The sequence below is a fragment of the Micropterus salmoides genome, unplaced genomic scaffold, assembly GCF_014851395.1.
Source record: "Micropterus salmoides isolate LMB-PRFRI ecotype aquatic unplaced genomic scaffold, ASM1485139v1 Ms_hic_scaffold_4, whole genome shotgun sequence".
In the NCBI taxonomy this organism is placed as follows: Eukaryota; Metazoa; Chordata; class Actinopteri; order Centrarchiformes; family Centrarchidae; genus Micropterus; species Micropterus salmoides.
Genome location: NW_024043372.1, coordinates 224,829 through 252,466, shown reverse-complemented (window position 1 = coordinate 252,466; position 27,638 = coordinate 224,829). Strand labels below are relative to the sequence as shown.

General features: G+C 48.8%; 2 protein-coding genes and 2 long non-coding RNA genes across 9 annotated transcripts in view; 2 read left to right on the top strand and 2 right to left on the bottom strand.

Annotated features, from left to right (window-relative positions):
- Positions 1-122: 122 nt before the first annotated feature.
- On the top strand, positions 123-6,177 carry ctsa (cathepsin A). Of its 2 annotated transcripts, XM_038696672.1 has the most exons (14): positions 123-262; positions 1,697-1,860; positions 2,083-2,194; positions 2,279-2,329; positions 2,436-2,522; positions 2,600-2,755; positions 3,265-3,441; positions 3,576-3,667; positions 4,507-4,585; positions 4,665-4,813; positions 4,920-4,995; positions 5,646-5,735; positions 5,815-5,916; positions 6,041-6,177. In XM_038696672.1, exons 2-14 carry the CDS (start codon positions 1,697-1,699, stop codon positions 6,122-6,124), a joined length of 1,419 nt encoding a protein of 472 aa, XP_038552600.1. In that variant the 5' UTR covers positions 123-262; the 3' UTR covers positions 6,125-6,177. The 2 variants fall into 2 exon arrangements, with proteins under 2 accessions (XP_038552600.1, XP_038552599.1); XM_038696671.1 differs by lacking the exon at positions 123-262 and having other exon boundaries at positions 1,649-1,860.
- LOC119886136 lies at positions 6,076-6,924 on the bottom strand. 3 transcript variants are annotated; one of them, XR_005441452.1, is made up of 4 exons: positions 6,802-6,924; positions 6,632-6,740; positions 6,500-6,560; positions 6,076-6,125 (listed from the first exon to the last, which is right to left on the bottom strand). It is a non-coding gene; the product is annotated as an uncharacterized LOC119886136 (long non-coding RNA). The 3 variants fall into 3 exon arrangements; XR_005441454.1 differs by having other exon boundaries at positions 6,896-6,911; XR_005441453.1 differs by having other exon boundaries at positions 6,632-6,754; positions 6,802-6,846.
- A 738-nt stretch (positions 6,925-7,662) lies between these two features.
- The window catches only part of ralgapb (Ral GTPase activating protein non-catalytic subunit beta), a 52,716-nt gene continuing 32,740 nt past the window's right edge, over positions 7,663-27,638 (top strand). For all 3 annotated transcript variants that reach the window (XR_005441410.1, XM_038696443.1, XM_038696442.1), the window contains exons 1-7: positions 7,663-7,738; positions 9,316-9,484; positions 19,415-19,617; positions 21,946-22,112; positions 24,919-25,105; positions 25,182-25,313; positions 26,886-27,028. Coding sequence is in view for 2 of the 3 variants with exons in the window: in XM_038696443.1 (XP_038552371.1) it covers positions 9,329-9,484; positions 19,415-19,617; positions 21,946-22,112; positions 24,919-25,105; positions 25,182-25,313; positions 26,886-27,028 (988 nt within the window). In the remaining variant the exon portion in view is untranslated. The remainder of the gene's footprint in view (positions 7,739-9,315; positions 9,485-19,414; positions 19,618-21,945; positions 22,113-24,918; positions 25,106-25,181; positions 25,314-26,885; positions 27,029-27,638) is intronic.
- Positions 22,612-23,779, bottom strand: LOC119886011. The gene is made up of 3 exons (XR_005441413.1): positions 23,731-23,779; positions 23,476-23,546; positions 22,612-23,023 (listed from the first exon to the last, which is right to left on the bottom strand). It is a non-coding gene; the product is annotated as an uncharacterized LOC119886011 (long non-coding RNA).

The following is a 27,638-nucleotide window of genomic DNA, read 5'->3' as shown; positions in this document are numbered from 1 at the left end:
CCTGAGTCATGGTTCTGCTCGAGGTTTATGCCTCTTAAAGGAAGTTTTCCTTGCCTCTGTCTCCTAGTGCTGCTCTTGGTGGGAACTGTTGGGCTTCTGTAAATAGCATTGTTTAGATCCAATCCTGTCCACAAGGAACTGTTTCTCAAAGGTCGTCATGTGACCCGCCGCTGTCATGTGACCCGCTGTGATTCTTTATCACCGCTGCAGTCACATCAGCGCCACCTGCGGAGCGAGACCTCAGGTGAAACCGGAGACAGAGGTGAGTCTCCGTTCAGAACTCCGTCTGCTTTTTAAGAGTTTTCTCAGCTACACGCTGTGGTTGTTTGTGTGTGTTTGCAGCCAGCAGTTAGCCCGAGCTAACCTGTTTCCGGGTTCTGAAGTTAGGAACAGAAACTGACCTCAGTTTGTTAAACTCTCAGTAATTAATCTATTAAACTGAAGCCAGTCTCACAGCTGCCCCGTCTTTCTTCGGTCTGCCAAACTCCAAGCAGGAAGAATTGAATTTAATATTGATCGGCCCTGAACACAGTTAGTTCAACACATAAAACAAGTTCTGACTCGGAAAGGTCTCGTGATAAATTCGGCAGACTTCCTCTTGATAAATCACGTGGTTAGACCTGTGGTTATACTCGTTTTCTTTACTTTGCAGAGCCGTCTGCGCTGTTTTTCTGCTACTCTGCCTCTGCGATTATGTGTTCTTCACCGAACTTCATTCAAAGTACAGCAGTATTTTAACATGTTTACCCTGACTGGACGAAAACGTCGTTCAGAGAGCCCTGACTGAGACACAGTGACAATCTGTAGGTTCCTGTGATAAATTCGGCTGACAGAAAGTCAGCCTCAAACGTTATTTCCTTTTTATAAATCACGTGTTTAGACCCATTCCCCTGAGCTTGTAGCGCCCTCTGCTGTTTGTGTTGCTGCTGTTCTGTCTCTGCGGTTCAGTTGTTGTAAGATTGTAAGTAAAGATGAAACTCTAAAAACAAAACATCTGAACCCCCCCCCCCCCCCCCCCTCCGTGTTGCCGACCGGCTCGGCAACACGGACTGGAGCGAGAGTTTCAGAGCGGTGAGTTATTAATCTGTATCCATAAAGTTTTAACTGAGCTCTGTCTCTACATCACAGGAACAACTTTATGTCCACTGACTGCCTGGAGGGTAGCTAGTGTTTGGAAGGGAGAGGAGAGCTGTGTGCTGCAGCTCGCTGTTTCTGAGGGCGTGTCGGAGTCGCCGCTCGGCGAGCGTTATGAGGCGCGTTTAGCTTTCATCCCTGTGACGTCACAGGGATGAAAAGGAAGCGGCTGGACTACAAACGAGCTGTTTTCAGTTCAGAGTTTTCTCCCTTTGGGCTTTTTCACTTTGCAAACCAGTTGCAGCACAAAGAAGGTAAATAACTCAACAAAGAGGGGAAAAGCCAAAAAGCAGAACACCACCTCTTTAAAACGGCAACGTGAGGCGACTGGGGGGGGTGCAGTGCATCATGGGAAGTCTCCCTGCAGGAGGTTACCTGCTTCAGGTGAAGTGAAGGTAACTTTTACTGGCGTTCAGCTTTTCGGAACACTTTGACTGCGGTCAGAGGGCGGCGTGCTGCACCTACCGAACATTTATGACCTCATAAAATATGACGACAGGTGAACGGAAACCTCAAGTTGTTGTTTCAGATGCTGGTGATGTCACTTCCTGTTGTGTTTCAGATGCTGCTGCAGGTGTTGTGTTTCTTCCAGTTGTCTCTGCTGGGCGGCGATGCGGCGCCGGCTGCAGACGAGGTGACTTACCTGCCCGGTCTGCAGAAACAGCCGAGCTTCAGACATTACTCTGGATACCTGAGCGTGGCTGATGGGAAACACCTGCACTACTGGTCAGTACTGAGACGCAGCTGAGTCGATATTTTATCAGGCTGCCTGTAAGAACATTAAAATACTGTTGTACGCTGCACTAAGCTGAGAACCTCCAGCCCCTCCCACCTGAACTACCGTTACCTGAGTGCACAGGTGTGTTCACACTGACGGTACCAGGGGGCTGTAGGCAGTACACCTGGGTGTCTTCACATCACCTGAGCGAGCGTGTTGTTGTTCTCCAGGTTCGTGGAGTCCCAGAGCAACGCGTCTGCCGACCCGGTGGTGTTGTGGTTGAACGGCGGCCCCGGCTGCAGCTCTCTGGACGGGCTGCTGACTGAACACGGACCCTTCCTGGTTGGTAACATCTGACTCCACCCACCTGACCCACAGTCACCTGTATCAGTGTGATGTCACAGGGACACCTGACCTCTGTTTCAGATCCAGGATGACGGAGTGACGCTGCAGTACAACCCGTACTCCTGGAACAAGGTCAGCTAGTCATTTCCCTTCACCTGCACGCCGTCAAGTCGCTCTGTGGTTTGTTTACGTGGTTGGGTTTAAATCCTGAAAGCTGATTGGTTGCCTGTCCGAGCAGATTTCCAACGTGTTGTACCTGGAGTCTCCAGCAGGTGTTGGCTTCTCGTACTCTGACGATCAGATTTACATCACCAACGACACAGAGGTAAGTGATGCGTGGGAGACTGCTCCTGATTGGCTCGTTCACTGTCAGGTGTTCAAAGTGTTTGTTTCTCTCCTCAGGTGTCCATGAACAACTACCTGGCTCTGAAGGAGTTCTTCCGTCTGTTTCCGGAGTACAGCAAGAACCAACTTTTCCTGACGGGAGAGAGTTACGGAGGGATCTACATCCCGACGCTCGCCGAGAGAGTGATGGAGGACGCCAGCCTCAACCTGCAGGTACACGGAAAAACTACAGGGCTGCGGGGACGCGGTAATCCTGTGAGACAGAAGTCTCCTGTCCTGTTAGCTTGGGGGACGCTAACGTTATATCTGTGTGTGTCCTGTCCTGTTAGCTTGGGGGACGCTAACGTTATAGCTGTGTGTGTCCTGTTAGCTTGGGGGACGCTAACGTTATAGCTGTGTGTGTCCTGTTAGCTTGGGGGACGCTAACGTTATAGCTGTGTGTGTCCTGTTAGCTTGGGGGACGCTAACGTTAGCTGTGTGTGTCCTGTCCTGTTAGCTTGGGGGACGCTAACGTTAGCTGTGTGTGTCCTGTCCTGTTAGCTTGGGGGACGCTAACGTTATAGCTGTGTGTGTCCTGTCCTGTTAGCTTGGGGACGCTAACGTTATAGCTGTGTGTGTCCTGTCCTGTTAGCTTGGGGGACGCTAACGTTATAGCTGTGTGTGTCCTGTTAGCTTGGGGACGCTAACGTTATAGCTGTGTGTGTTTGTGTCCTGTCCTACAGGGCGTTGCCGTGGGAAATGGGATGTCGAGTTACGAGATGAACGATAACTCTCTGGTGTACTTCGCCTACTACCACGGCCTGCTGGGGAGTCGACTGTGGACCGAGCTGCAGACGTTCTGCTGCAGCGACGGGAAGTGCAACTTCTACCAGAGCCAGAACCTGAACTGCTCTGCCAGCGTGAGTCTCATCTGAAGTGGTTTAAGGCTCCGGGGGGGGGGGGGTCTGAAGCTGGACCTGGTTTAGGGCTCCGGGGGGTCACGGGAAGCTCGTGTGAGGATCTGGTCTTAAGTCCAGGTCTGTTTCCTCTGCAGGTGTTTGAGGTTCAGTACATTGTCTATTCTTCAGGACTGAACATGTACAACCTGTACGCTCCCTGTCCAGGTGGAGTCCACCAGAGAGTCAGGTAAGCTGTGACCTTTGACCTCGAGAAGCCTGTGAGCCGCGAGCGCGCTCAGAGGCGTTTAAACGAGAGGGGGACAGGGATCAGGTCTGTGGTAGCGCCGTGTACAGACAGTCTGACGCTCCACGTGTGACTGCAGAGCGCCGGTTTGGACGCCGACGTGTGAGGAAGAAATAGTTTTTGGTTCACGACTGAGAACGCGGCGACCACAAAAAGTGACAGGCTGGGTGAAAGCGTCAAATAGAAATATAATAAGAGCTGTAGAGAGAGGAACGTGTAAAATGCAGCAGTTCCTGAACGTCACACAGCTGATCGGTTTGAACGAAGCAGCTGTTGGAACGTGGTCGTCTCGTCAGTCATTTTCAGAACTCTGTGCACGTGATCAGGGTGGCGCCTCCGCCTCCTGGACTGGCTGTTCTCATGACGTGGGTGTGTGCTTGCGGGACAGGGACCACATCATGGCTTCAGAGGGCAGGCCTATGTGAAATGAACCGTGAGTCCAGATCCAGACGTGGTGGTCCGGTCTCAGCTGAACTAGGTGGGCCCACGTAGACTAGAAGTGAGTGACACCCAAGCGAGGGCTGAACCCGTCGGACCTACGTTTGTAACGTTCGAGCCTTTTGACTTTCAAAGGGCGACGGCCAACAGAAACTTGACCAACCACCGGGACAGGACTTCAGAAAAACTGACGCAGCACAAGTGACGTCATCACGACTCGGCGTCACTTGTGCTGCGTCGAGCGTAAACGAAGCTTGGCCGTTAAATTCAGAGCAGAAGTTGGCAGTGAGTCTGCAGCGGGTGTAGTGTGACCTCAGAGCTGACTTCCTGTTGTTGGTCGTCAGTGTTGAAGGCGGCGAGCTGGTGATCAGAGACCTGGGGAACTCCTTCATCAACCACCCGTGGACTCAGCTGTGGAGCCAGGTGAGTCTGAACGCACCTGATGTCTTTACGTAACGCTCAGCTGACGGAGGGACTGACGCAGCTTCTCCTCTGTGTGTAGAAGCTGCGAGGTCTGGCGTCTCTCCACCTGTCTGTCCGTCTGGACCCGCCCTGCACTAACTCCACCCCCTCCTCCCTCTACCTGAACAACCCGTACGTCAGAGCCGCTCTGCACATCAGCCCCAAGGCTCTGGCCTGGGTCATCTGCAGGTAACGCACTCACCTGAGGCCGCCGCTGCTTCACCTTTTTTTTCTTGTTGAGGTTTTTCAGTAAAGTTGTAACCCCGCCCCCCCGACCTCTGACCTTGTGTTGCAGCTCTGAAGTGAACCTGAACTACGGTCGTCTCTACCTGGACGTCAGGAAGCAGTACCTGAAGCTGCTCTCTGCTCTGGTCAGTCAACACAGCTGTTCTCTCTGCACCGCAACGTTTCACCTCAGAACTCGTCACGTCGCCGCGTGACATCACCTGTGGTGCACAGTAACACAGCGGGGGGGGCGATCACCAACCGTCCGGAGAGGGGCGGGCCAGGAGATGGAGGAGCGACCGGCCCGCTGCGGACGGTCAGGTGATCGTTCCCTCAGGCTGGATGAAGTCTGACGCTCGGCGTGATCCGTGACAGACTCCTCCCCCGTAGGTCGCACCCTGGGCAGGAGTCTCTCTAATGGTTTGTCGGACAGCCCGTTCCTCCTCGGAGTCAGCAGACTGGCCGGGCTAAAGAACCTCGCCGCCGGCGCTGTCCTTTGATTAAACAACATGAAGTAACGCCTCCACCTTTGGCGTCTCTGCGTCCTCATGAACTGGCGCTGAAGTCAAAAGTGAGGTTGGGAAAACGCTCGTGAAAAGGGACGTTTCTCTCCTCCCCGTTAGGCCGATAGTTCAAGAACCAGTTCCCAAGTAACGTGGTGATTTTGTTCTAACGTGATCAGTGGAGTATCAACGGTAACGCGTTCAGGGATGTAGTGGGACTGAAAGTCAGCCCGGGACTTTGAGACTGAGAGGTCTCTTATTTTAATACAGTGAAAGTTTGGTTCTCTGTGCAGAAGTACCGGGTCCTGGTGTACAACGGGGACGTGGACATGGCCTGTAACTTCATGGGGGACGAGTGGTTTGTGGAGTCTCTGCACCAGCAGGTAATCCAGGATCCAGGAGTGACCACAGAAAACAGATGGCGGTGGGGGGGGTCGTACTAACCTCTCGGGTGTCTCTCAGGTGGAGGTCCAGAGGCGTCCGTGGCTCTACGATGATGAAGGCAGTCAGCAGGTCGGAGGCTTCGTCAAAGAGTTCGACAACATCGCCTTCCTCACAGTCAAGGTGAGCGCCCTGTGATGTCATCTTTCATGTCTTTCGGAGGCGGGGCTCTCGCCTGTCAGTCGTCGTTGATGGGAGGTGGTGTCACGTTTGTTGTTGCTGACCTTTGACCTCTGTCCTCCTGCAGGGTTCAGGTCACATGGTTCCAACAGACAAACCAATCGCTGCCTTCGCCATGTTCTCCAGATTCATCAAGAGGCAACCCTACTGACCTGGACCGGCCCACCTGACCCGGCCCTACTGACCTGGACCGGCCCACCTGACCCAACCCACCTGACTCAGCCCTACTGACCCGGCCCGGCCCTACTGACCCGGCCCGGCCCTACTGACCTGGACCGGCCCACCTGACCCGGCCCTACTGACCCGGCCCGGCCCTACTGACCTGGACCGGCCCACCTGACCCGGCCCGGCCCTACTGACCCGGCCCGGCCCTACTGACTCGGCCCGGCCCTACTGACCTGGACCGGCCCACCTGACTCGGCCCTACTGACTCGGCCCGGCCCTACTGACCCGGACCGGCCCACCTGACTCAGCCCGGCCCTACTGACTCAGCCCGGCCCTACTGACTCGGCCCGGCCCTACTGACCTGGACCGGCCCACCTGACCCGGCCCTACTGACCTGGACCGGCCCACCTGACCCAACCCACCTGACTCAGCCCTACTGACTCGGCCCGGCCCTACTGACTCAGCCCGGCCCTACTGACCCGGACCGGCCCACCTGACTCAGCCCTACTGACTCGGCCCGGCCCTACTGACTCGGCCCGGCCCTACTGACTCGGCCCGGCCCTACTGACTCGGCCCGGCCCTACTGACCTGGACCGGCCCACCTGACTCGGCCCACCTGACTCGGCCCTACTGACCCGGACCGGCCCACCTGACCCGGCCCACCTGACTCAGCCCTACTGACTCGGCCCGGCCCTACTGACTCGGCCCACCTGACTCAGCCCTACTGACTCGGCCCTACTGACCCGGACCGGCCCACCTGACCCAACCCACCTGACCCGGCCCTACTGACCCACCTGACCCGACCCGGCCCGGCCCACCTGGACCCCCCCGCCTCCCCACATCTTATCATGTTTTTCATTTGATCAGGGTTTGTTTGTTTTTTCACCGCCAGCCAATCAGCACGGCCCAGCTGTGTCATCGCTCTACTGGTCACTGTAGCAACGTGTGGTTGTCATGGAAACTAGCACTGCCATTTAATGTGTTGAAAGTGAAACTTTTGTTGATTTTTAAAGAAAATAAAGTTTGATTTCTGAAGCTGAAGACTCGTTGATTTAAAGTCCAGCAGGTCTGCAGGACAAACAGAACTCAGGAGGAAAAACTCCTGACTTGTGTTTCCAGAACTGCACAATAACGGACAGGAAGATGGCAAAACGCCCTCCAGGAGGTCCTGAGTCAATCAGCTGTAATGGGTACGCAGAGCGAGTACAGGTACCGTACACCACACAGTGAATTATTAGTACTGTCTCAGACATAAATAATAAGCCGAGCCCAAAGGGGCTCACCGGACGACGCCATTTAGAAAACATGAGAAACAGAATCCATCCTGACAGGAAGGACTACAACCGGACTGGAACGTGTTTGTGGTTCACGTTGAGGAGGTTCAGTCTGTTTACAGTCAACTCTAACTGTTGACGTCCGCCTGAAGGCTGACCCTGGCAGTCAGCGCTCAGGGAGAAGAGGGCACGTCCTAAAGTTTCCCAGCAGACCTTGAAGGCAGCAGCAGGTGAGTTCAGGTTTGGAGGTTTGACTTTCAGAATGACCTGACTGTTTGTGTTAGCAGGTGTTCGCTCAGACGGCTCACCTGGATTCACCTGCGCAGGTACGACACTTCATTTTAAATCAGCTGGACTGAGCTGGACCGGGTTTAATGCTGGTCCGGGTTTAATGCAGGACTGAACTGGGTTTAATGTGGTCTGAGCTGGACTGGGTTTAATGGAGGACTGAACTGGTCCGGGTTTAATGGAGGACTGAACTGGTCCGGGTTTAATGTGGTCTGAGCTGGACTGGGTTTAATGCAGGACTGGGTTTAATGCAGGACTGAGCTGGACCGGGTTTAATGCAGGACTGAGCTGGACCGGGTTTAATGCAGGACTGAGCTGGACCGGGTTTAATGCAGGACTGAGCTGGACTGGGTTTAATGCAGGACTGGGTTTAATGCTGGACCGGGTTTAATGCTGGACCGGGTTTAATGCTGGACCGGGTTAAATGCAGGACTGAGCTGGACTGGGTTAAATGCAGGACTGAGCTGGACTGGGTTTAATGCAGGACTGAGCTGGACTGGGTTTAATGCAGGACTGAGCTGGACCGGGTTAAATGCTGGACTGAGCTGGACCGGGTTAAATGCTGGACTGAGCTGGACCGGGTTTAATGCTGGACTGGGTTAAATGCAGGACTGAGCTGGACTGGGTTAAATGCAGGACTGAGCTGGACCGGGTTTAATGCAGGACTGAGCTGGACCGGGTTTAATGCAGGACTGGGTTTAATGCTGGACTGAGCTGGACTGGGTTTAATGCTGGACTGAGCTGGACTGGGTTTAATGCAGGACTGAGCTGGACTGGGTTTAATGGAGGACTGAACTGGTCCGGGTTTAATGCAGGACTGAGCTGGTCCGGGTTTAATGGAGGACTGAGCTGGACTGGGTTTAATGCAGGACTGAGCTGGACTGGGTTTAATGCAGGACTGAGCTGGACTGGGTTTAATGCAGGACTGGGTTTAATGCAGGACTGAGCTGGACTGGGTTTAATGCAGGACTGAGCTGGACTGGGTTTAATGCAGGACTGAGCTGGACTGGGTTAAATGCAGGACTGAGCTGGACTGGGTTTAATGCAGGACTGAGCTGGACTGGGTTTAATGCTGGACTGAGCTGGACTGGGTTTAATGCAGGACTGAGCTGGACTGGGTTTAATGCAGGACTGAGCTGGACTGGGTTTAATGCTGGACTGAGCTGGACTGGGTTTAATGCTGGACTGGGTTAAATGCAGGACTGAGCTGGACTGGGTTTAATGCAGGACTGAGCTGGACTGGGTTTAATGCAGGACTGAGCTGGACTGGGTTTAATGCAGGACTGAGCTGGACCGGGTTTAATGCGGGCTCAAAGTAATCCAGGTCCTCTTCCTGCTCTTCTCTGGAGGTCATCGGTTCAAACTGCTGCTGACTAAAATAAATGACTTTATTACTGACGTCAGAGCGAGGACGCCATGAAAGCAGCTGACGTCATGGTCACATGCTGCGGTTTGTGTCTGCTGTGGCCTGATGATGTCACAGTGATGTCATCAGACTACAGCTCCTGTGTTTTCAGGGTGAACCCGGGTCTCTGTCCCATGGTGCACCAGGACACTCATGAAGCCTCTGACCTTTCAAACTGAAACACCTGTTCACTTATTAACTCTCTCTCAGGTGAGCGGCGGCCATGGACCAATCGCTGTCCAGTGGGCGGGGTCATGTGAGCGTGCTCAGTGGGTTCCCTCCTTCTGTGGGCAGAGACGTAGCTGTTGCCGTGGTGAAGCCCCTTGGTGCTGGCCTGGGAAACCCCGACACCCGCAGCCTGCTGCGCACAGACAGACAGGTGTGTGTGTGTGTGTGTGTGTGTGTGTGTGTGACCTCACACTCAGGCTTGGTGTGTAATCGTGCTCAGTGTTTGATCAACACTGAGTGTGAACACATTCACCAGGGCGAGTTCACGACAAAACATTTTTTTTCAACAGACAGGGTTTTTCCCTGAATCAGGGTTCCTCTGCAGCTGCGGTGTTGTGAGCAGCATCCCGTTCAGACAGCGGATCTGCAGGATTTTACACAGGAATCATTAACGTCTGTGGTCTGTAACTGAAGTGTTCTGTAGTCTGTGGTCTGTAACTGAAGTGTTCTGTAGTCTGTGGTCTGTAAGTGAAGTGTTTAGATTGACTATTTTACGTGTCCAAAAATACAGGTAAAAAAAATCCTGGATGAAAGTTTGAAATTTACAAGAAGAAAAATCATCATGAGATTAAAGTCATAAAAAATCAAAAATCACTCTGGTGTTTTCTGAATACCAAACATTAACTGAGTGTTTTCACATATTTAGATTTTCACATTTTTAGGTGCGCGTTCACATAAAAGCGTGTTCGGCCGTGCAGGCTGAGCTTTCTCGTAACGGCGCATGCTCCGTATTTCACCAGAGGAACGCACGTTGGTGTTGTTGGTGGAAATTATGAATGTAAAGACACGTTAACGCCTAAATCTAAGCCAGGGCGGCTTGTTGGCATCACAGAGTGAATCTGTAGCCTAATTATCTTCACAGTGTTCTTATTGTAGTTCAAATCTCTATTATGTATTTTATGGGCTCTTCTTTTATGTGTTAATGATTCAGATGTGACGGTTCAACTGCACATAAAGTTAAAAGAGCCAGGGAATAATCTGAGACAGAATTTAAGTCTCTGACATTATAGTCACACATTTATAAGGAACTTTGCAAGGCTGCAACATCACACACACGTCTGGTGTACACATGGTGTGTATTAATACTTCTCCTCAGTAACGCTGAGTACACATGGTGTGTATTAATACTTCTCCTCAGTAACGCTGAGTACAGATGGTGTGTATTAATACTTGTCCTCAGTAACGCTGAGTACAGATGGTGTGTATTAATACTTGTCCTCAGTAACGCTGAGTACAGATGGTGTGTATTAATACTTGTCCTCAGTAACGCTGAGTACAGATGGTGTGTATTAATACTTGTCCTCAGTAACGCTGAGTACACATGGTGTGTATTAATACTTGTCCTCAGTAACGCTGAGTACAGATGGTGTGTATTAATACTTCTCCTCAGTAACGCTGAGTACAGATGGTGTGTATTAATACTTGTACTCAGTAACGCTGAGTACACATGGTGTGTATTAATACTTGTACTCAGTAACGCTGAATACAGATGGTGTGTATTAATACTTGTACTCAGTAACGCTGAGTACACATGGTGTGTATTAATACTTGTCCTCAGTAACGCTGAGTACACATGGTGTGTATTAATACTTGTACTCAGTAACGCTGAGTACACATGGTGTGTATTAATACTTGTCCTCAGTAACGCTGAGTACACATGGTGTGTATTAATACTTGTCCTCAGTAACGCTGAGTACACATGGTGTGTATTAATACTTGTACTCAGTAACGCTGAGTACACATGGTGTGTATTAATACTTGTACTCAGTAACGCTGAGTACACATGGTGTGTATTAATACTTGTACTCAGTAACGCTGAGTACACATGGTGTGTATTAATACTTCTCCTCAGTAACGCTGAGTACACATGGTGTGTATTAATACTACTCAGTAACGCTGAGTACACATGGTGTGTATTAATACTACTCAGTAACGCTGAGTACACATGGTGTGTATTAATACTTTTCCTCAGTAACGCTGAGTACAGATGGTGTGTATTAATACTTTTCCTCAGTAACGCTGAGTACACATGGTGTGTATTAATACTTGTCCTCAGTAACGCTGAGTACACATGGTGTGTATTAATACTTGTCCTCAGTAACGCTGAGTACACATGGTGTGTATTAATACTTGTACTCAGTAACGCTGAATACAGATGGTGTGTATTAATACTACTCAGTAACGCTGAGTACACATGGTGTGTATTAATACTTCTCCTCAGTAACGCTGAGTACACATGGTGTGTATTAATACTTGTACTCAGTAACGCTGAGTACACATGGTGTGTATTAATACTACTCAGTAACGCTGAGTACACATGGTGTGTATTAATACTTCTCCTCAGTAACGCTGAGTACAGATGGTGTGTATTAATACTTCTCCTCAGTAACGCTGAGTACAGATGGTGTGTATTAATACTTCTCCTCAGTAACGCTGAGTACAGATGGTGTGTATTAATACTTCTCCTCAGTAACGCTGAGTACACATGGTGTGTATTAATACTTCTCCTCAGTAACGCTGAGTACACATGGTGTGTATTAATACTTGTCCTCAGTAACGCTGAGTACAGATGGTGTGTATTAATACTTGTCCTCAGTAACGCTGAGTACACATGGTGTGTATTAATACTACTCAGTAACGCTGAGTACACATGGTGTGTATTAATACTACTCAGTAACGCTGAGTACACATGGTGTGTATTAATACTTGTACTCAGTAACGCTGAGTACACATGGTGTGTATTAATACTACTCAGTAACGCTGAGTACACATGGTGTGTATTAATACTACTCAGTAACGCTGAGTACACATGGTGTGTATTAATACTACTCAGTAACGCTGAGTACACATGGTGTGTATTAATACTTTTACTCAGTAACGCTGAGTACACATGGTGTGTATTAATACTTGTACTCAGTAACGCTGAGTACACATGGTGTGTATTAATACTTGTACTCAGTAACGCTGAGTACACATGGTACGTATTAATACTTGTACTCAGTAACGCTGAGTACACATGGTGTGTATTAATACTTGTACTCAGTAACGCTGAGTACACATGGTGTGTATTAATACTTGTCCTCAGTAACGCTGAGTACACATGGTGTGTATTAATACTACTCAGTAACGCTGAGTACACATGGTGAGTATTAATACTTGTCCTCAGTAACGCTGAGTACACATGGTGTGTATTAATACTTCTCCTCAGTAACGCTGAGTACACATGGTGTGTATTAATACTTGTCCTCAGTAACGCTGAGTACAGATGGTGTGTATTAATACTTGTCCTCAGTAACGCTGAGTACAGGTGAGGTGTGTATTAATACTTGTCCTCAGTAACGCTGAGTACAGGTGAGGTGTGTATTAATACTTGTCCTCAGTAACGCTGAGTACAGATGGTGTGTATTAATACTTGTCCTCAGTAACGCTGAGTACACATGGTGTGTATTAATACTTGTCCTCAGTAACGCTGAGTACAGATGGTGTGTATTAATACTTGTCCTCAGTAACGCTGAGTACAGATGGTGTGTATTAATACTTGTCCTCAGTAACGCTGAGTACAGGTGAGGTGTGTATTAATACTTGTCCTCAGTAACGCTGAGTACAGGTGAGGTGTGTATTAATACTTGTCCTCAGTAACGCTGAGTACAGGTGAGGTGTGTATTAATACTTGTCCTCAGTAACGCTGAGTACACATGGTGTGTATTAATACTTGTCCTCAGTAACGCTGAGTACAGGTGGTGTGTATTAATACTTGTCCTCAGTAACGCTGAGTACACATGGTGTGTATTAATACTTGTCCTCAGTAACGCTGAGTACACATGGTGTGTATTAATACTTGTCCTCAGTAACGCTGAGTACAGGTGAGGTGTGTATTAATACTTGTCCTCAGTAACGCTGAGTACAGATGGTGTGTATTAATACTTGTCCTCAGTAACGCTGAGTACAGATGGTGTGTATTAATACTTGTCCTCAGTAACGCTGAGTACAGATGGTGTGTATTAATACTTGTCCTCAGTAACGCTGAGTACAGATGGTGTGTATTAATACTTGTCCTCAGTAACGCTGAGTACAGATGGTGTGTATTAATACTACTCAGTAACGCTGAGTACAGATGGTGTGTATTAATACTTGTCCTCAGTAACGCTGAGTACAGATGGTGTGTATTAATACTTGTCCTCAGTAACGCTGAGTACAGATGGTGTGTATTAATACTTGTCCTCAGTAACGCTGAGTACAGATGGTGTGTATTAATACTTGTCCTCAGTAACGCTGAGTACAGGTGAGGTGTGTATTAATACTTGTCCTCAGTAACGCTGAGTACAGATGGTGTGTATTAATACTACTCAGTAACGCTGAGTACAGATGGTGTGTATTAATACTTGTCCTCAGTAACGCTGAGTACAGATGGTGTGTATTAATACTTGTCCTCAGTAACGCTGAGTACAGATGGTGTGTATTAATACTTGTCCTCAGTAACGCTGAGTACAGGTGAGGTGTGTATTAATACTTGTCCTCAGTAACGCTGAGTACAGATGGTGTGTATTAATACTACTCAGTAACGCTGAGTACACATGGTGTGTATTAATACTTGTCCTCAGTAACGCTGAGTACACATGGTGTGTATTAATACTTGTCCTCAGTAACGCTGAGTACAGATGGTACGTATTAATACTTGTCCTCAGTAACGCTGAGTACAGATGGTGTGTATTAATACTTGTTCTCAGTAACGCTGAGTACAGATGGTGTGTATTAATACTACTCAGTAACGCTGAATACAGATGGTGTGTATTAATACTTGTTCTCAGTAACGCTGAGTACAGATGGTGTGTATTAATACTTGTCCTCAGTAACGCTGAGTACAGGTGAGGTGTGTATTAATACTTGTCCTCAGTAACGCTGAGTACAGGTGAGGTGTGTATTAATACTTGTCCTCAGTAACGCTGAGTACAGATGGTGTGTATTAATACTTGTCCTCAGTAACGCTGAGTACAGGTGAGGTGTGTATTAATACTTGTCCTCAGTAACGCTGAGTACAGGTGAGGTGTGTATTAATACTTGTCCTCAGTAACGCTGAGTACAGGTGAGGTGTGTATTAATACTTGTCCTCAGTAACGCTGAGTACAGGTGAGGTGTGTATTAATACTTGTCCTCAGTAACGCTGAGTACAGGTGAGGTGTGTATTAATACTTGTCCTCAGTAACGCTGAGTACAGGTGAGGTGTGTATTAATACTTGTCCTCAGTAACGCTGAGTACAGGTGGTGTGTATTAATACTTGTCCTCAGTAACGCTGAGTACAGATGGTGTGTATTAATACTTGTCCTCAGTAACGCTGAGTACAGGTGAGGTGTGTATTAATACTTGTCCTCAGTAACGCTGAGTACAGGTGGTGTGTATTAATACTTGTCCTCAGTAACGCTGAGTACAGATGGTGTGTATTAATACTTGTCCTCAGTAACGCTGAGTACAGGTGAGGTGTGGAACCTCGAGTTCACCACCAACAAAACCTGCTCGGAGCAGTTTAGAGATGCGGCGTAAATCACCATGGCAACAGACCACGGGTGAGTTCAATCTCGAAACGTTTTGCACCCGTTTGCAACATTTTTGGATTGAACGACATGTTTGCTTGCAACGTTCTGCAACGGGCTTCGAGCTATGTGTTCTCCAGTTTGGTGGGCGTGTCTCAGGTGTTACCCAATCAGCTGTGACAAGTTTGTAAACACAACGGTGTTAAAAATGCAGGGAAATTCAGTGCGCTTGCGTCCACAGCAGGGTGTTCAGGGAACCACCGTTTCAGTTGATAAAACGTTTTGAAACGTTTTGTCGGCGCTGAACTGGCCCCACCTTTCCGGTTAACCAGGAAGTCACATGTTACTCCTGAAGTTACCTGGATTAACCCGCTTCGTAGTTCAGGCCTCTGCTCCAGATAAGAGATCAACTCTGTGAAAACGGCGCCTACTGACCAATCGGCTCTCTTGGAAAGTGACGTCACCATCTGCAGACTCTTTCATAGGCTGCTTTTATGTTACTGCGTGATACGTGGCGATGTCATCCCACAGAGCCTGATTAAGCCTTAGGTCATTGTAGGCCTACATTCTTTTTACATTAAGCCTACTAACTGCTTTGCTCCCAGTCCGTCTCACACAGCCTGTCGCAGCCGTTAAAATAAACGGGTTTCATATAAATGTGAGGCTGAATATTATGAGCAGTTTGGTAGAGATATTAAAACAGTTTTAATATGAATGCAGGCTGTTTATTTTAGCTTAGCTATCTTAAAGTCTATCGCAGAGACTGGTCATGTTCCGCCCCACCTTGTAATGAGTTTTCAGCAGCCTAAATGTTCAGATTCAGTCTTCTAGTCTCTATTTGAGCACATTTTATGGCATGAATGGGTTTTTCGTTCCATTTCTTTGTGAAGTTAATTTGGAACAATGTTTGGAACACTTTGAGTGTGTTAAATAAATAAATCTCATTTTGTAAGTGACTACAAGTTTTTGAAAGTGAGGTGGAACGGCCCGAGTCTTTTAATGTGGAAACGTCGACACAGCCGAGCTGAAAGAATAAGGCTGATATTTTCATCCAGCTCATGAGAACACATCAAATCAACGCATTTATAGACTACTGTTCATTTAGACGTTCACACTGTCGTGTTTCTGTAGTGTTACAGTTTAATCCTCGTTCGTAAAATATGACGCTCTGCTGACAGTGGACAGTGTCCGCTGTCTGAGCTGTCGGCTCTAAAGGCTACAGATCAGATCTTCCCAATCCACAAACATTTCTGACTGAGTGGCAGGGAAACTCAGCTATTTAACCTCAGTGGGGTCATCGTTGGTATCTTCACCTGAGGCCAATACGTTGAGTTTGTTGAGTTTCCTGGGAAGTGATGAAAGGACTTGATTTTGTCTACTGTGCCATCTAGTGGACAATAGATGTAAAACAGGCAGAGTGATTAAAATGGCACTATGGCTTTGAACTGAATAAACTCATGTATGATGTTTGTCATGACGATACATAAATGATAAACTTATTAATATGGTGTCTGTCTTTATGATACAATGATAGGGTCAAAGGGAACGTGGAAACAACGGAGAGGGTTGTGAAGTGAATGTGTTGTTTGGTTTGTGACTTTAGATAATAGAGACAACATTTATTCATTTTTATTTTTCCACAGTGCTGGGCTTCAGGCGGTTTCTTCTTTTGGAGAACCTGCTTTAGAACATTATTATTAGGGTAATATGGGGTAAGACGCCCCAGTTTTATTCTTAAAAAACCACTATGTCAAAAAAAATCTAAGTCTAACTGAACTAAAAAATGTCCTGTTTCATCACAATTTTTGATAAAATAATCTGTAGATACAATCTAATTGCGTAAAATTAAAATCTGAAATAAAATTAAAAAGTCCAGAAAATGTTAATGAGGGTCCATTATATTTTGCTGCTCCTGTGGAATCACACACCAAACCCACGAACCATTTCCTGAATCAGTCACGTGGTACAGCCGGCTCGCTAGGCTTCGAACGTCACCGCAAACGTCACCAACACAAGCCTCGATACACGCTTCACTAAAATCACCCTGGATTACTCGACACGCTTCGAAGCCTCGATACGGAGGGACACATCACTAGTTGTCAGTTTGTATATTTATATGTTCACAATATTCTCTTCCGTTGTTACTTCTGAACAGACCCAGAATAATGCACATGGATATATCTGCAACGTTGTTCTTCCATTCCATATTTATATATCTCTACATTTATGTCGACTGTATGTTTGTCTGCGTGTAGCATCTTATCACCACAGCAAATTCCTCGTATGCATAAAACACTACTTGGCAATAAAGCTGCTTCTGATTCTGATACACGTCGGTTATTTGTCATTATACAGCAAACGAAACACTAGTGTGTAGCCCCTTCATGCTGCACACAGAACTACACACTAAACACAGAGTAATATATTAGTATCTGGTTACACATAATATGTGTATTTCAATATTTTCTATATCATCCCTGCTGAGTCCTGATTTAGTCTGTGTGTCTCTTTGGGGAAGTGACCTCTTTAAATGTGACTGTGGCTCCTTTTGTGATAAACTCCTGGACTTTAACAGCTCCTGGGTTTCAGCAGCTTTTCTGCTCACGTTCAAAACTTCCTGCATGTTCAGAATCTCTCCCACAGATCCGTTATTACAAGAATAACGTGATCATATTTCAGTCTACTTGCCCCGTACTCTGCTGTGCGTCAGCCTGCGATCAGAAGAGCGTCTGCAGACGGAACAGTTTGGGACTGTAGTGGATGAGAGGAGGAGGTGGATAAATGAAACTTACTGAAAACACATCTGATCAGCAGAAATCTCACCACAAATGTTCACTGCAGCACCTGAGATAAAGTGCAGCTCACAGCGCCAAACAGAGGAGGAACTCTTTCAGCACTCACAGCTCAAGAGCTGGGTGGAGTTCACTCACGCTGAGTCCATATTATCAGTTAGGGTAACATGCTAGATTAGTATGTTTGGGATACCACACTACCCTCTACATTTGGATTTCACTGTGGGAGAAAACTGATGTGTAGCGTGTGCACATTGTTAATTGCTTGAGTCTCACGCTTGATGCCTGAGAGCTGGAAGCTCTGGTGTTACTGAAAGGTTCAGCAAGCTAAAGCTTTGCTAGTTAACACTTGTTTCGTCCAGAAATTTGGCCGTTGCCTCCCAATGATTTTATTTTTCTCTGTGTGTTTTGGCTTTTCTTTTTTGGGCCCCTGGCAGGCTGCAGCGTTCGCTTAAATTAGGGTCTTGCGCATTTGAATGGCCACAGCAAGAAGGTCGCGAGCTCCAACCCCGGCCGTCCCGGCCTTTCTGTGCAGAGTTTTATGTTCTCTCCGTGTCTGCGTGGGTTTCCTCCACCATCAACAACATGTTAGTTCTTCAGTCAGTGCAACTGACCGGGCACTGATACAAACCTGGAGTTGGTCCCTGGGCGCTGCACAGCGGCTGCACAGCGGCTCCCTTGAGGGATGGGTTTAAGTGCAGAGAACAAATTTTGTAACATGTATGTGACAATTAAAGTATCTTCTACCTTTAGTTTTTCAACATGTTCAACTTTTCACAGAGCCGACAGGCTCGTCAGTGTCTCTTTTCACTAACTGACCAATCACAGCCTGGATGGGAAGGGACATTAAAAAAGTTTGACGTGCTGCAGTAAATCATTAAATGTTGAACAATATGATTATTTATCAGTTAGCACTGAGCGTTAACACATTAGAGACTGATGGAGAGGCTTTTTCTGAATGGAGGAATAAAAACAACCCACAGAAATGAAACAGCTGGATTTAATATTCAACTAGTGGGGAAAAAGTCTACTATTATATGAAATTCTAATGAATGTAGTATTTAATATATTGTTGTTATACTAACAGTATACTATTAAGTAAACATTATACTCTTTGTGTAATACACTGGTGTGCAGTTCCTCCTCCAGGCTGCAGATGGAGCCGGTGAGCCAATATTTGCTGCTTCACCTCCTCTAAAGTTATTGTTATAAATATTGTTTTGTTTCAAACTTTGTTCAAGGTGATAAATGCACATTTCAAAATGTCAGCATTTCACACATTCCTTGATCATTAAGCGAGTGGACTCGTAGTACCGTTTGTTCCATTATAGTTGAAATCGCAGTGACCTTTTCTCCAAACCGTGACGCCCTAGTTATCAGATCGTATGAAATATGTTGTAAAGATAATAGTTCACTTATTTATCATGTAAATACACCTAAAAAGTTTTCTTATTCATATGAGACAGTAAGTTAAGTGTTTTCTTTGATCCCATGTAAGGGTCATCCATAGACCTTTCCATGGGCCCCCTTGGGCCGGGGTCATCTGTACCCTTTGAGCACCCCGACGGCGGGCCTGCTGCTGAGTGTGCACACCACGTGTCTGTAACAAATAACCTGTGCAGAACAGACTCCGCCCCCACAGCTGAGCAGTGTGACCTTCAGGAAGGAGAGGGTTAAGGTGTTCCTAATAATCTGGACGCTGCAGCTGGACACAGACACTGTGATTGGTTAAAAAATATCTAATGCTTGTGTGTTTTCAGGTGAAGTGGACGATGGAGGTGTTGTGTTACGGTTTGACTCTCCCATTGGACGGAGATACCGTCAAACTCTGCGTAGATGTCTACACTGATTGGCTGATGGCCCTGGTTTCCCCGAGAGACTCCATCCCTCCACCAATCAGCAGAGAGCCCAACCTGTACGTCCAGACGATCCTCCGACACCTGTACAGCCTGTTCCTGCCCAGGTAGACTGTCACACCTGGACTGAGCCACTGACAGACATCTGATCCCAGACCTGATCCATAAACCTTTAATGACCCCATGACGTTACGTTACATTTACTATCCCAGCATCAGCACAGCACGAGATCTCCAGATAACGAGATCCTACTAAGAGCTGTCAGCACGTACAGCATCAGTGGGGTAAAGTGAGAGGGACGCCTGCTCTGATGGCGTGCGGCAGCTCGTTCCACCATCGTGGTGTCACAGATGAGAACAGGGACTGAGGTCGCTTTTTGTGAAGGGATGGCAGAGCCAGGCGGCGTTCGTTGGAGGAGCGTAGCGGCCCAGAAGGAACGTAGGCTTGGATTATGGAGTTTAGGTAGATGGTGCAGACCCAGTAGTAGCTCTGGATGCAGCATTAGGGATTTGAATCTGATTCTGGGGGCCACGGGGAGCCAGTGGAGGTCACTGAGTAATGGAGGGACACGAGTCCTTTTGGGCTGATCAGAAACCAGACGGGCTGCTGAGCTCTGAACCATTTGTAGGGGTTTCACCGGACAAGCTGGAAGAGCTGCGAGGAGGGCAGAGAGGTAACCACGGCCTGGACCAGAAGCTGGGTGGAAAGAAACTGTTCAGGAATCTGGAGGTGCGGGTCTTAATGGACCTGTAGCGCCTCCCAGAGGGCAGCAGGGTGAATAGGTGACTGCCTGGGTGGGATGAGTCCTGGATGATGTTTGTGGCCCAGCAGAGACATGGGGATCTGTAGATGTTGGTGAGAGAGGGCAGCTGTGTGTTGGTGACGTTCTGAGCTGATCTAATAAGGTTCTGTAGTGCCTTTCTGTCAGCCTCAGTGAACCACACCAGAACAGTGTGAGAGGATGTTTTCAACAGAACCTCTGTTAAAGGAAATCAGCAGCTTCTGACACAAGTTCACCTTCCTCAGTGCCCTCAGAAAACAGAGCGTGGTAGTGTTAATGGTCCATGTGTGCCCAGGAATCTGAAGTTGCTGACTCGCTCGGCCATGTCTCCTTTGATGTATAGAGGAGCAAATTCTCCTTCCTTCCTCCTAAAGTCAATTATCCCTTCTTTTGTTTGGAGGGGTTGAGTACCAGGTTGTTAATGTGGCACCATGTAGTCAGTTTCTGGACTTCATCCCTGTTGGCAGACTCATCGTTTTTTTGTATGAGGCCCACCACAGTTGTGTCGTCTGCAAATTTAATGAAGGTGTTATTGCTGTCGATCGGTGTGCAGTCATAGGTGTAGAGTGTAAAGCAGAGGACTCAGCACGCATCCCTGTGCTGAGTCCAGTGCTTTACACTGGACTCAGCTCCAGTGCTGACTGTCAGGATCGGGGAGTGAAAGGAGGTTCTAGAAGTCCTTTAGGAGGTTCCAGTGGTCACTGGTGGGTCTAGAAGTTCTTTAGGAGGTTCTAGAAGGTCAGAGGAAGTTCCTTTGGTCCTTTAGGAGGTTCCAGTGGTCAGAGGAAGTTCCTTTGGTCCTTTGGGAGGTTCCAGTGGTCACTGGTGGGTCTAGAAGTCCTTTAGGAGGTTCCAGTGGTCAGAGGAAGTTCCTTTGGTCCTTTGGGAGGTTCCAGTGGTCACTGGTGGGTCTAGAAGTCCTTTAGGAGGTTCTAGAAGGTCAGAGGAAGTTCCTTTGGTCCTTTAGGAGGTTCCAGTGGCCAGAGGAAGTTCCTTTGGTCCTTTGGGAGGTTCCAGTGGTCACTGGTGGGTCTAGAAGTCCTTTAGGAGGTTCCAGTGGTCGGAGGAAGTTCCTTTGGTCCTTTGGGAGGTTCCAGTGGTCACTGGTGGGTCTAGAAGTCCTTTTTGGAGGTTCCAGTGGTCAGTGGAAGTTCCTTTGGTCCTTTGGGAGGTTCCAGTGGTCACTGGTGGGTCTAGAAGTCCTTTAGGAGGTTCTAGAAGGTCAGAGGAAGTTCCTTTGGTCCTTTAGGAGGTTCCAGTGGTCGGAGGAAGCTCCTTTGGTCCTTTAGGAGGTTCTAGAAGGTCAGAGGAAGTTCCTTTGGGCCTTTAGGAGGTTCTAGAAGGTCAGAGGAAGTTCCTTTGGTCCTTTAGGAGGTTCCAGTGGTCGGAGGAAGCTCCTTTGGTCCTTTGGCGGTTTCCGCTGCCTGCCAACCAATACGCAAGTGATACACTGTTACTTTGAGTTTGTTACTTTTTGCGTTGCCATAATGCTGGATGGTTGTCTTTAGGTTTGGTTTAGTGGGGGTCTAGATGTCCTTCATGTGTCTGACCAGGTGTAGTGTTCACTGTAAAATGCTTTATGTTGGTATTTGTCCTCTCTGAACTTTTTATAAATATAAATGAAGTTAATAAACCCATGCCCCCCCAACCCCAGGTCAGACCAGGCGAGTCCGGGCTACCTGTCTCTCTGTCAGCAGGTGTTGTGTGCAGTTCAGTCATTGGCCAGAGAGAGCGCTGTGATGAACAGAGACACCTGGGAAACTCTGCTGCACTTCCTGCTCCACATCAACCATGCCATTTTGGCCTCGCCTACTGCCGCAGGTGAGCCAGAGACCCGCCCCTTTGAGTTCTCACTTGTCTGTCTGTCTGCAGGCGGAGTGTCTGAACAGCTGTCTCTCACCTGTCTGTCTCTCACCTACTGTCTGCAGGCTGAGCGAATGAGCAGCTGTCTCTCACCTGTCTGTCTGCAGGCTGAGCGTCTGAGCAGCTGTCTCTCACCTGTCTGTCTCTCACCTGTCTGTCTGCAGGCTGAGCGAATGAGCAGCTGTCTCTCACCTGTCTGTCTGCAGGCTGAGCGAATGAGCAGCTGTCTCTCACCTACTGTCTGCAGGCGGAGTGTCTGAGCAGCTGTCTTTCACCTGTCTGTCTCTCACCTGTCTGTCTGCAGGCTGAGCGAATGAGCAGCTGTCTCTCACCTGTCTGTCTGCAGGCTGAGCGAATGAGCAGCTGTCTCTCACCTACTGTCTGCAGGCTGAGCGTCTGAGCAGCTGTCTCTCACCTGTCTGTCTCTCACCTGTCTGTCTGCAGGCTGAGCGAATGAGCAGCTGTCTCTCACCTGTCTGTCTGCAGGCTGAGCGTCTGAACAGCTGTCTCTCACCTACTGTCTGCAGGCGGAGTGTCGGAGCAGCTGTCTTACCTGTCTGTCTCTCACCTGTCTGTCTCTTACCTGTCTGTCTCTCACCTGTCTGTCTCTTACCTGTCTGTCTCTCACCTGTCTGTCTGCAGAGTGAGCGTCTGAGCAGCTGTCTCTTACCTGTCTGTCTCTCACCTACTGTCTGCAGAGTGAGCGTCTGAGCAGCTGTCTCTCACCTGTCTGTCTCTCACCTGTCTGTCTCTTACCTGTCTGTCTCTCACCTACTGTCTGCAGGCGGAGTGTTTGAGCAGCTGTCTCACCTGTCTATGGCGGTGCTGTTTGAGGTGTGGTTGCTGTCTCTCACCTGTCTGTCTCTTACCTGTCTGTCTCTCACCTACTGTCTGCAGAGTGAGCGTCTGAGCAGCTGTCTCTCACCTGTCTGTCTCTCACCTGTCTGTCTGCAGAGTGAGCGTCTGAGCAGCTGTCTCTCACCTGTCTGTCTCTTACCTGTCTGTCTCTCACCTACTGTCTGCAGGCGGAGTGTTTGAGCAGCTGTCTCTCACCTGTCTGTCTCTTACCTGTCTGTCTCTCACCTGTCTGTCTGCAGGCGGAGTGTTTGAGCAGCTGTCTCTCACCTGTCTGTCTCTTACCTGTCTGTCTCTCACCTACTGTCTGCAGAGTGAGCGTCTGAGCAGCTGTCTCTTACCTGTCTGTCTCTCACCTACTGTCTGCAGGCGGAGTGTCTGAGCAGCTGTCTCTCACCTGTCTGTCTCTCACCTGTCTGTCTCTCACCTACTGTCTGCAGGCGGAGTGTCGGAGCAGCTGTCTCACCTGTCTGTCTCTCACCTACTGTCTGCAGAGTGAGCGTCTGAGCAGCTGTCTCTCACCTGTCTGTCTCTTACCTGTCTGTCTCTCACCTACTGTCTGCAGGCGGAGTGTTTGAGCAGCTGTCTCACCTGTCTATGGCGGTGCTGTTTGAGGTGTGGTTGCTGTCTCTCACCTGTCTGTCTCTTACCTGTCTGTCTCTCACCTACTGTCTGCAGAGTGAGCGTCTGAGCAGCTGTCTCTCACCTGTCTGTCTCTTACCTGTCTGTCTGCAGAGTGAGCGTCTGAGCAGCTGTCTCTCACCTGTCTGTCTCTTACCTGTCTGTCTCTCACCTACTGTCTGCAGGCGGAGTGTTTGAGCAGCTGTCTCTCACCTGTCTGTCTCTTACCTGTCTGTCTCTCACCTGTCTGTCTGCAGGCGGAGTGTTTGAGCAGCTGTCTCTCACCTGTCTGTCTCTTACCTGTCTGTCTCTCACCTGTCTGTCTGCAGGCGGAGTGTTTGAGCAGCTGTCTCTTACCTGTCTGTCTCTCACCTACTGTCTGCAGGCGGAGTGTTTGAGCAGCTGTCTCTCACCTGTCTGTCTCTCACCTGTCTGTCTGCAGGCGGAGTGTTTGAGCAGCTGTCTCTCACCTGTCTGTCTCTTACCTGTCTGTCTCTCACCTGTCTGTCTGCAGGCGGAGTGTTTGAGCAGCTGTCTCTTACCTGTCTGTCTCTCACCTGTCTGTCTGCAGGCGGAGTGTTTGAGCAGCTGTCTCTCACCTGTCTGTCTCTTACCTGTCTGTCTCTCACCTACTGTCTGCAGAGTGAGCGTCTGAGCAGCTGTCTCTCACCTGTCTGTCTCTTACCTGTCTGTCTCTCACCTACTGTCTGCAGGCGGAGTGTCTGAGCAGCTGTCTCTCACCTGTCTGTCTCTTACCTGTCTGTCTCTCACCTGTCTGTCTGCAGGCGGAGTGTTTGAGCAGCTGTCTCTCACCTGTCTGTCTCTTACCTGTCTGTCTCTCACCTGTCTGTCTGCAGAGTGAGCGTCTGAGCAGCTGTCTCTCACCTGTCTGTCTCTTACCTGTCTGTCTCTCACCTACTGTCTGCAGGCGGAGTGTTTGAGCAGCTGTCTCTCACCTGTCTGTCTCTTACCTGTCTGTCTCTCACCTGTCTGTCTGCAGGCGGAGTGTTTGAGCAGCTGTCTCTCACCTGTCTGTCTCTTACCTGTCTGTCTCTCACCTGTCTGTCTGCAGGCGGAGTGTTTGAGCAGCTGTCTCTCACCTGTCTGTCTCTTACCTGTCTGTCTCTCACCTGTCTGTCTGCAGGCGGAGTGTTTGAGCAGCTGTCTCTCACCTGTCTGTCTCTTACCTGTCTGTCTCTCACCTGTCTGTCTGCAGGCGGAGTGTTTGAGCAGCTGTCTCTCACCTGTCTGTCTCTTACCTGTCTGTCTCTCACCTGTCTGTCTGCAGGCGGAGTGTTTGAGCAGCTGTCTCACCTGTCTATGGCGGTGCTGTTTGAGGTGTGGTTGCTGTCTTGTTCTCGGTGTTTTCCGTCTCGCTGTTTGTGGCAGACGGGCAGACAGATGTTGAGCAGCTGGAGACATCAGCCTGCAGTGGTGGAGCAGTGGAGCCGAGTCATCGCCGCCCTGACCTCCAGGTAAACAAACACACCTGTAGTTCTCAGTACCACCTCAGAGCTCATGGCAGTATTTATATTTGTGTTGTGGGTTCAGGTTGTTGCTGCTGACCTTCGGCCCGTCCTTCCCTCCCTTTAAAATCCCAGATGAAGACGCTGCTCTGATCCCTGCAGACATGGATGAAGAGCGAGTCCCCCACACCTGGTTCAGGTTCCTGCACCTGCTCAGGTAACACTCACTCACTACAGGTAAATGTCCTAAATGTATGTTTTGTTGTTTTTTCAGTATTTGAAATATCATGAAAAATATGTCCTGTAACTCTCAGCAGGCAGTTTTTCCATTGAACCGTTCTCTTCCTCTCAGGAGGCTCAGCTCTACACCTTTTTCCTATGCAAGCTTTTTGCTGCTATAAGTTAAACCTGTCCATGTTCCCTTGGTTCATGAGTTACATATGCCACAGTATCTTTTCTGGTTGTATAGACAACATGAGTGTGGTTCTTCTTTAGTTCTCCACAGAGCCTCCAACATGGCCGCTGGGAAATGTTTTTATGTTGAGCGTTGAGCTTCCTGAGGCGACCCTGATAACACATCCACAATCATTTCATATCTTCCACTGGGTCCGTCGTCGCTTGTCCTCAAATACTTTTCCTAACTATATTATCCCCAAATTTTATTGGATCCTTTATATTCCACTGCTTTATGCTTTTATTTTTCTTTCTTATTGTGGTGGAGAGGGTTTTGGTTCCCTAGGAACCTGAGGACTGTGTTGTCTGGAGCCCCTCTCCATCCTATTGGTCCACCACCCATGAGAAGAACCGTGGGGGTCGGGTGCGCTGCCCCACGGGTGGCGGTGAAGGTCAGTGGCCTTGATGGCAGTGGAGCTTGTGCAGGAGGTAGAGCGCTAGATCTGGTGGAGTTTACCAGTGGATGAGGTGGTGGGAGGGAAAACTGCTGCATGTGCAAACACACTGAACAGCAGTTTGGAGTATTCGACCTTCTTGGAGATCCTGTATTGGGCTCCTGTAGAGGACTCCATAGTTCTGCTGGGAGACTTTAACGCACATGTTGATGGAGACATGGAGACACCTGGAGAGGCGTGATTGAGAGGACTGGCCTCCCTGATCTAAACCGAGTAGTTGTTTGTTGTTGGACTCCTATGCCCATCATGGATTATCTAGAATGACCACTGTTTGTACATAAGGATGACTTAAGACTGAAGGTCTTAGGTGCCTCAGGGGCTATAAGCCTCTGTTGATAATACATCATCCTCTTGAGGTGAATCACCACTGGGAGTAGGCCCCCTATTAACACCGTGGTGGACACTGGTGGTCAGGGAAGCCCTCCAACTGAGGGAATTTCCTGCCGCACCGCTGACGTGACAAAAAGACAGCTGAGCCAGAAGGCAAAGCTATTGATCTACTGGTCAATTTTTGTTCCTACTCACCTATGGTCATGAAGGCCGGGTCAAGACTGAAAGTACTAGAACGCGAGTATAAGCGGCCATAATGGGGTTTCTCTGGACGGGGGCTGGCCTTTCCCTTAAGATAGGGTGAGAACCCAAGTCAGCATGAGGAACTCAGAGTGGAGCTGCTGCTCCTTTGCGTTGAAAGGAGCCAGTTGAGGTGGTTTGGGCATCTTGTAAGGATGCTGCTGCTCCCACGACCCAAACTGGGATAAGTGCTTGACTGATGGAGGGATGGAGTTTTCAACCCACAGACATGTATGTTGTAGAACTCTGAGCATTATGTGATCACTAACTACAGTAGATCTTCTTCAAGCATCAGTAACTTCTTTTTCCAGTAACCCAGTGGACCTCAGCCACCTGGGGATTGTCGGTTCAACTCCTTCCTCTCAGCAGGAGGCGTTGAGTGGAGATAGTCAGCTGCCAAATGTCTTCTTCAGAGCCATGAGAGGAGTCAGCGCGCTGGTCGATGCCTTCCTGGGTACACTGACATCTATCTATCTACCTCCCTACCTCCCTACCTCCCTACCTACCTACCTACCTACCTACCTACCTACCTACCTCCCTACCTCCCTACCTCCCTACCTACCTACCTACCTACCTACCTCCCTACCTCCCTACCTACCTACCTACCTACCTACCTCCCTACCTCCCTACCTACCTACCTACCTACGCTGTCATATAGAGCAGCTCTAGACCGTACTCTTTGTAAAAAGAATACAGCAGTTCCCACCATGAGCAAACACCTGGCCACACAGGCAAGGAAAATCTCCCTTCAACAGGTAGAAACCTTGAGCAGGACCTGGACTCAGAGGGGGGGAAAGTCATCTGCCTCAAACAGCTGGAGAGAGAGAGACAGCACAGGGGGAAAGTGAACACACAGTAGCCCAACAGAGATGTAAAATAATACTAATATAAGCTTTATTAAAGAGGAAAGTCTTAAGCCTACTCTTAAATGTGGAGATGGTGTCTGCCTCCTGAACCCAAACTGGAACCTGGTTCCACAGGAGAGGAGCTTGATAGCTGAACGCTCTGGCTCCTAGTCTACTTTTGGAGAGTCTAGGAACCACAGATGCATTCTGGGAGCGCAG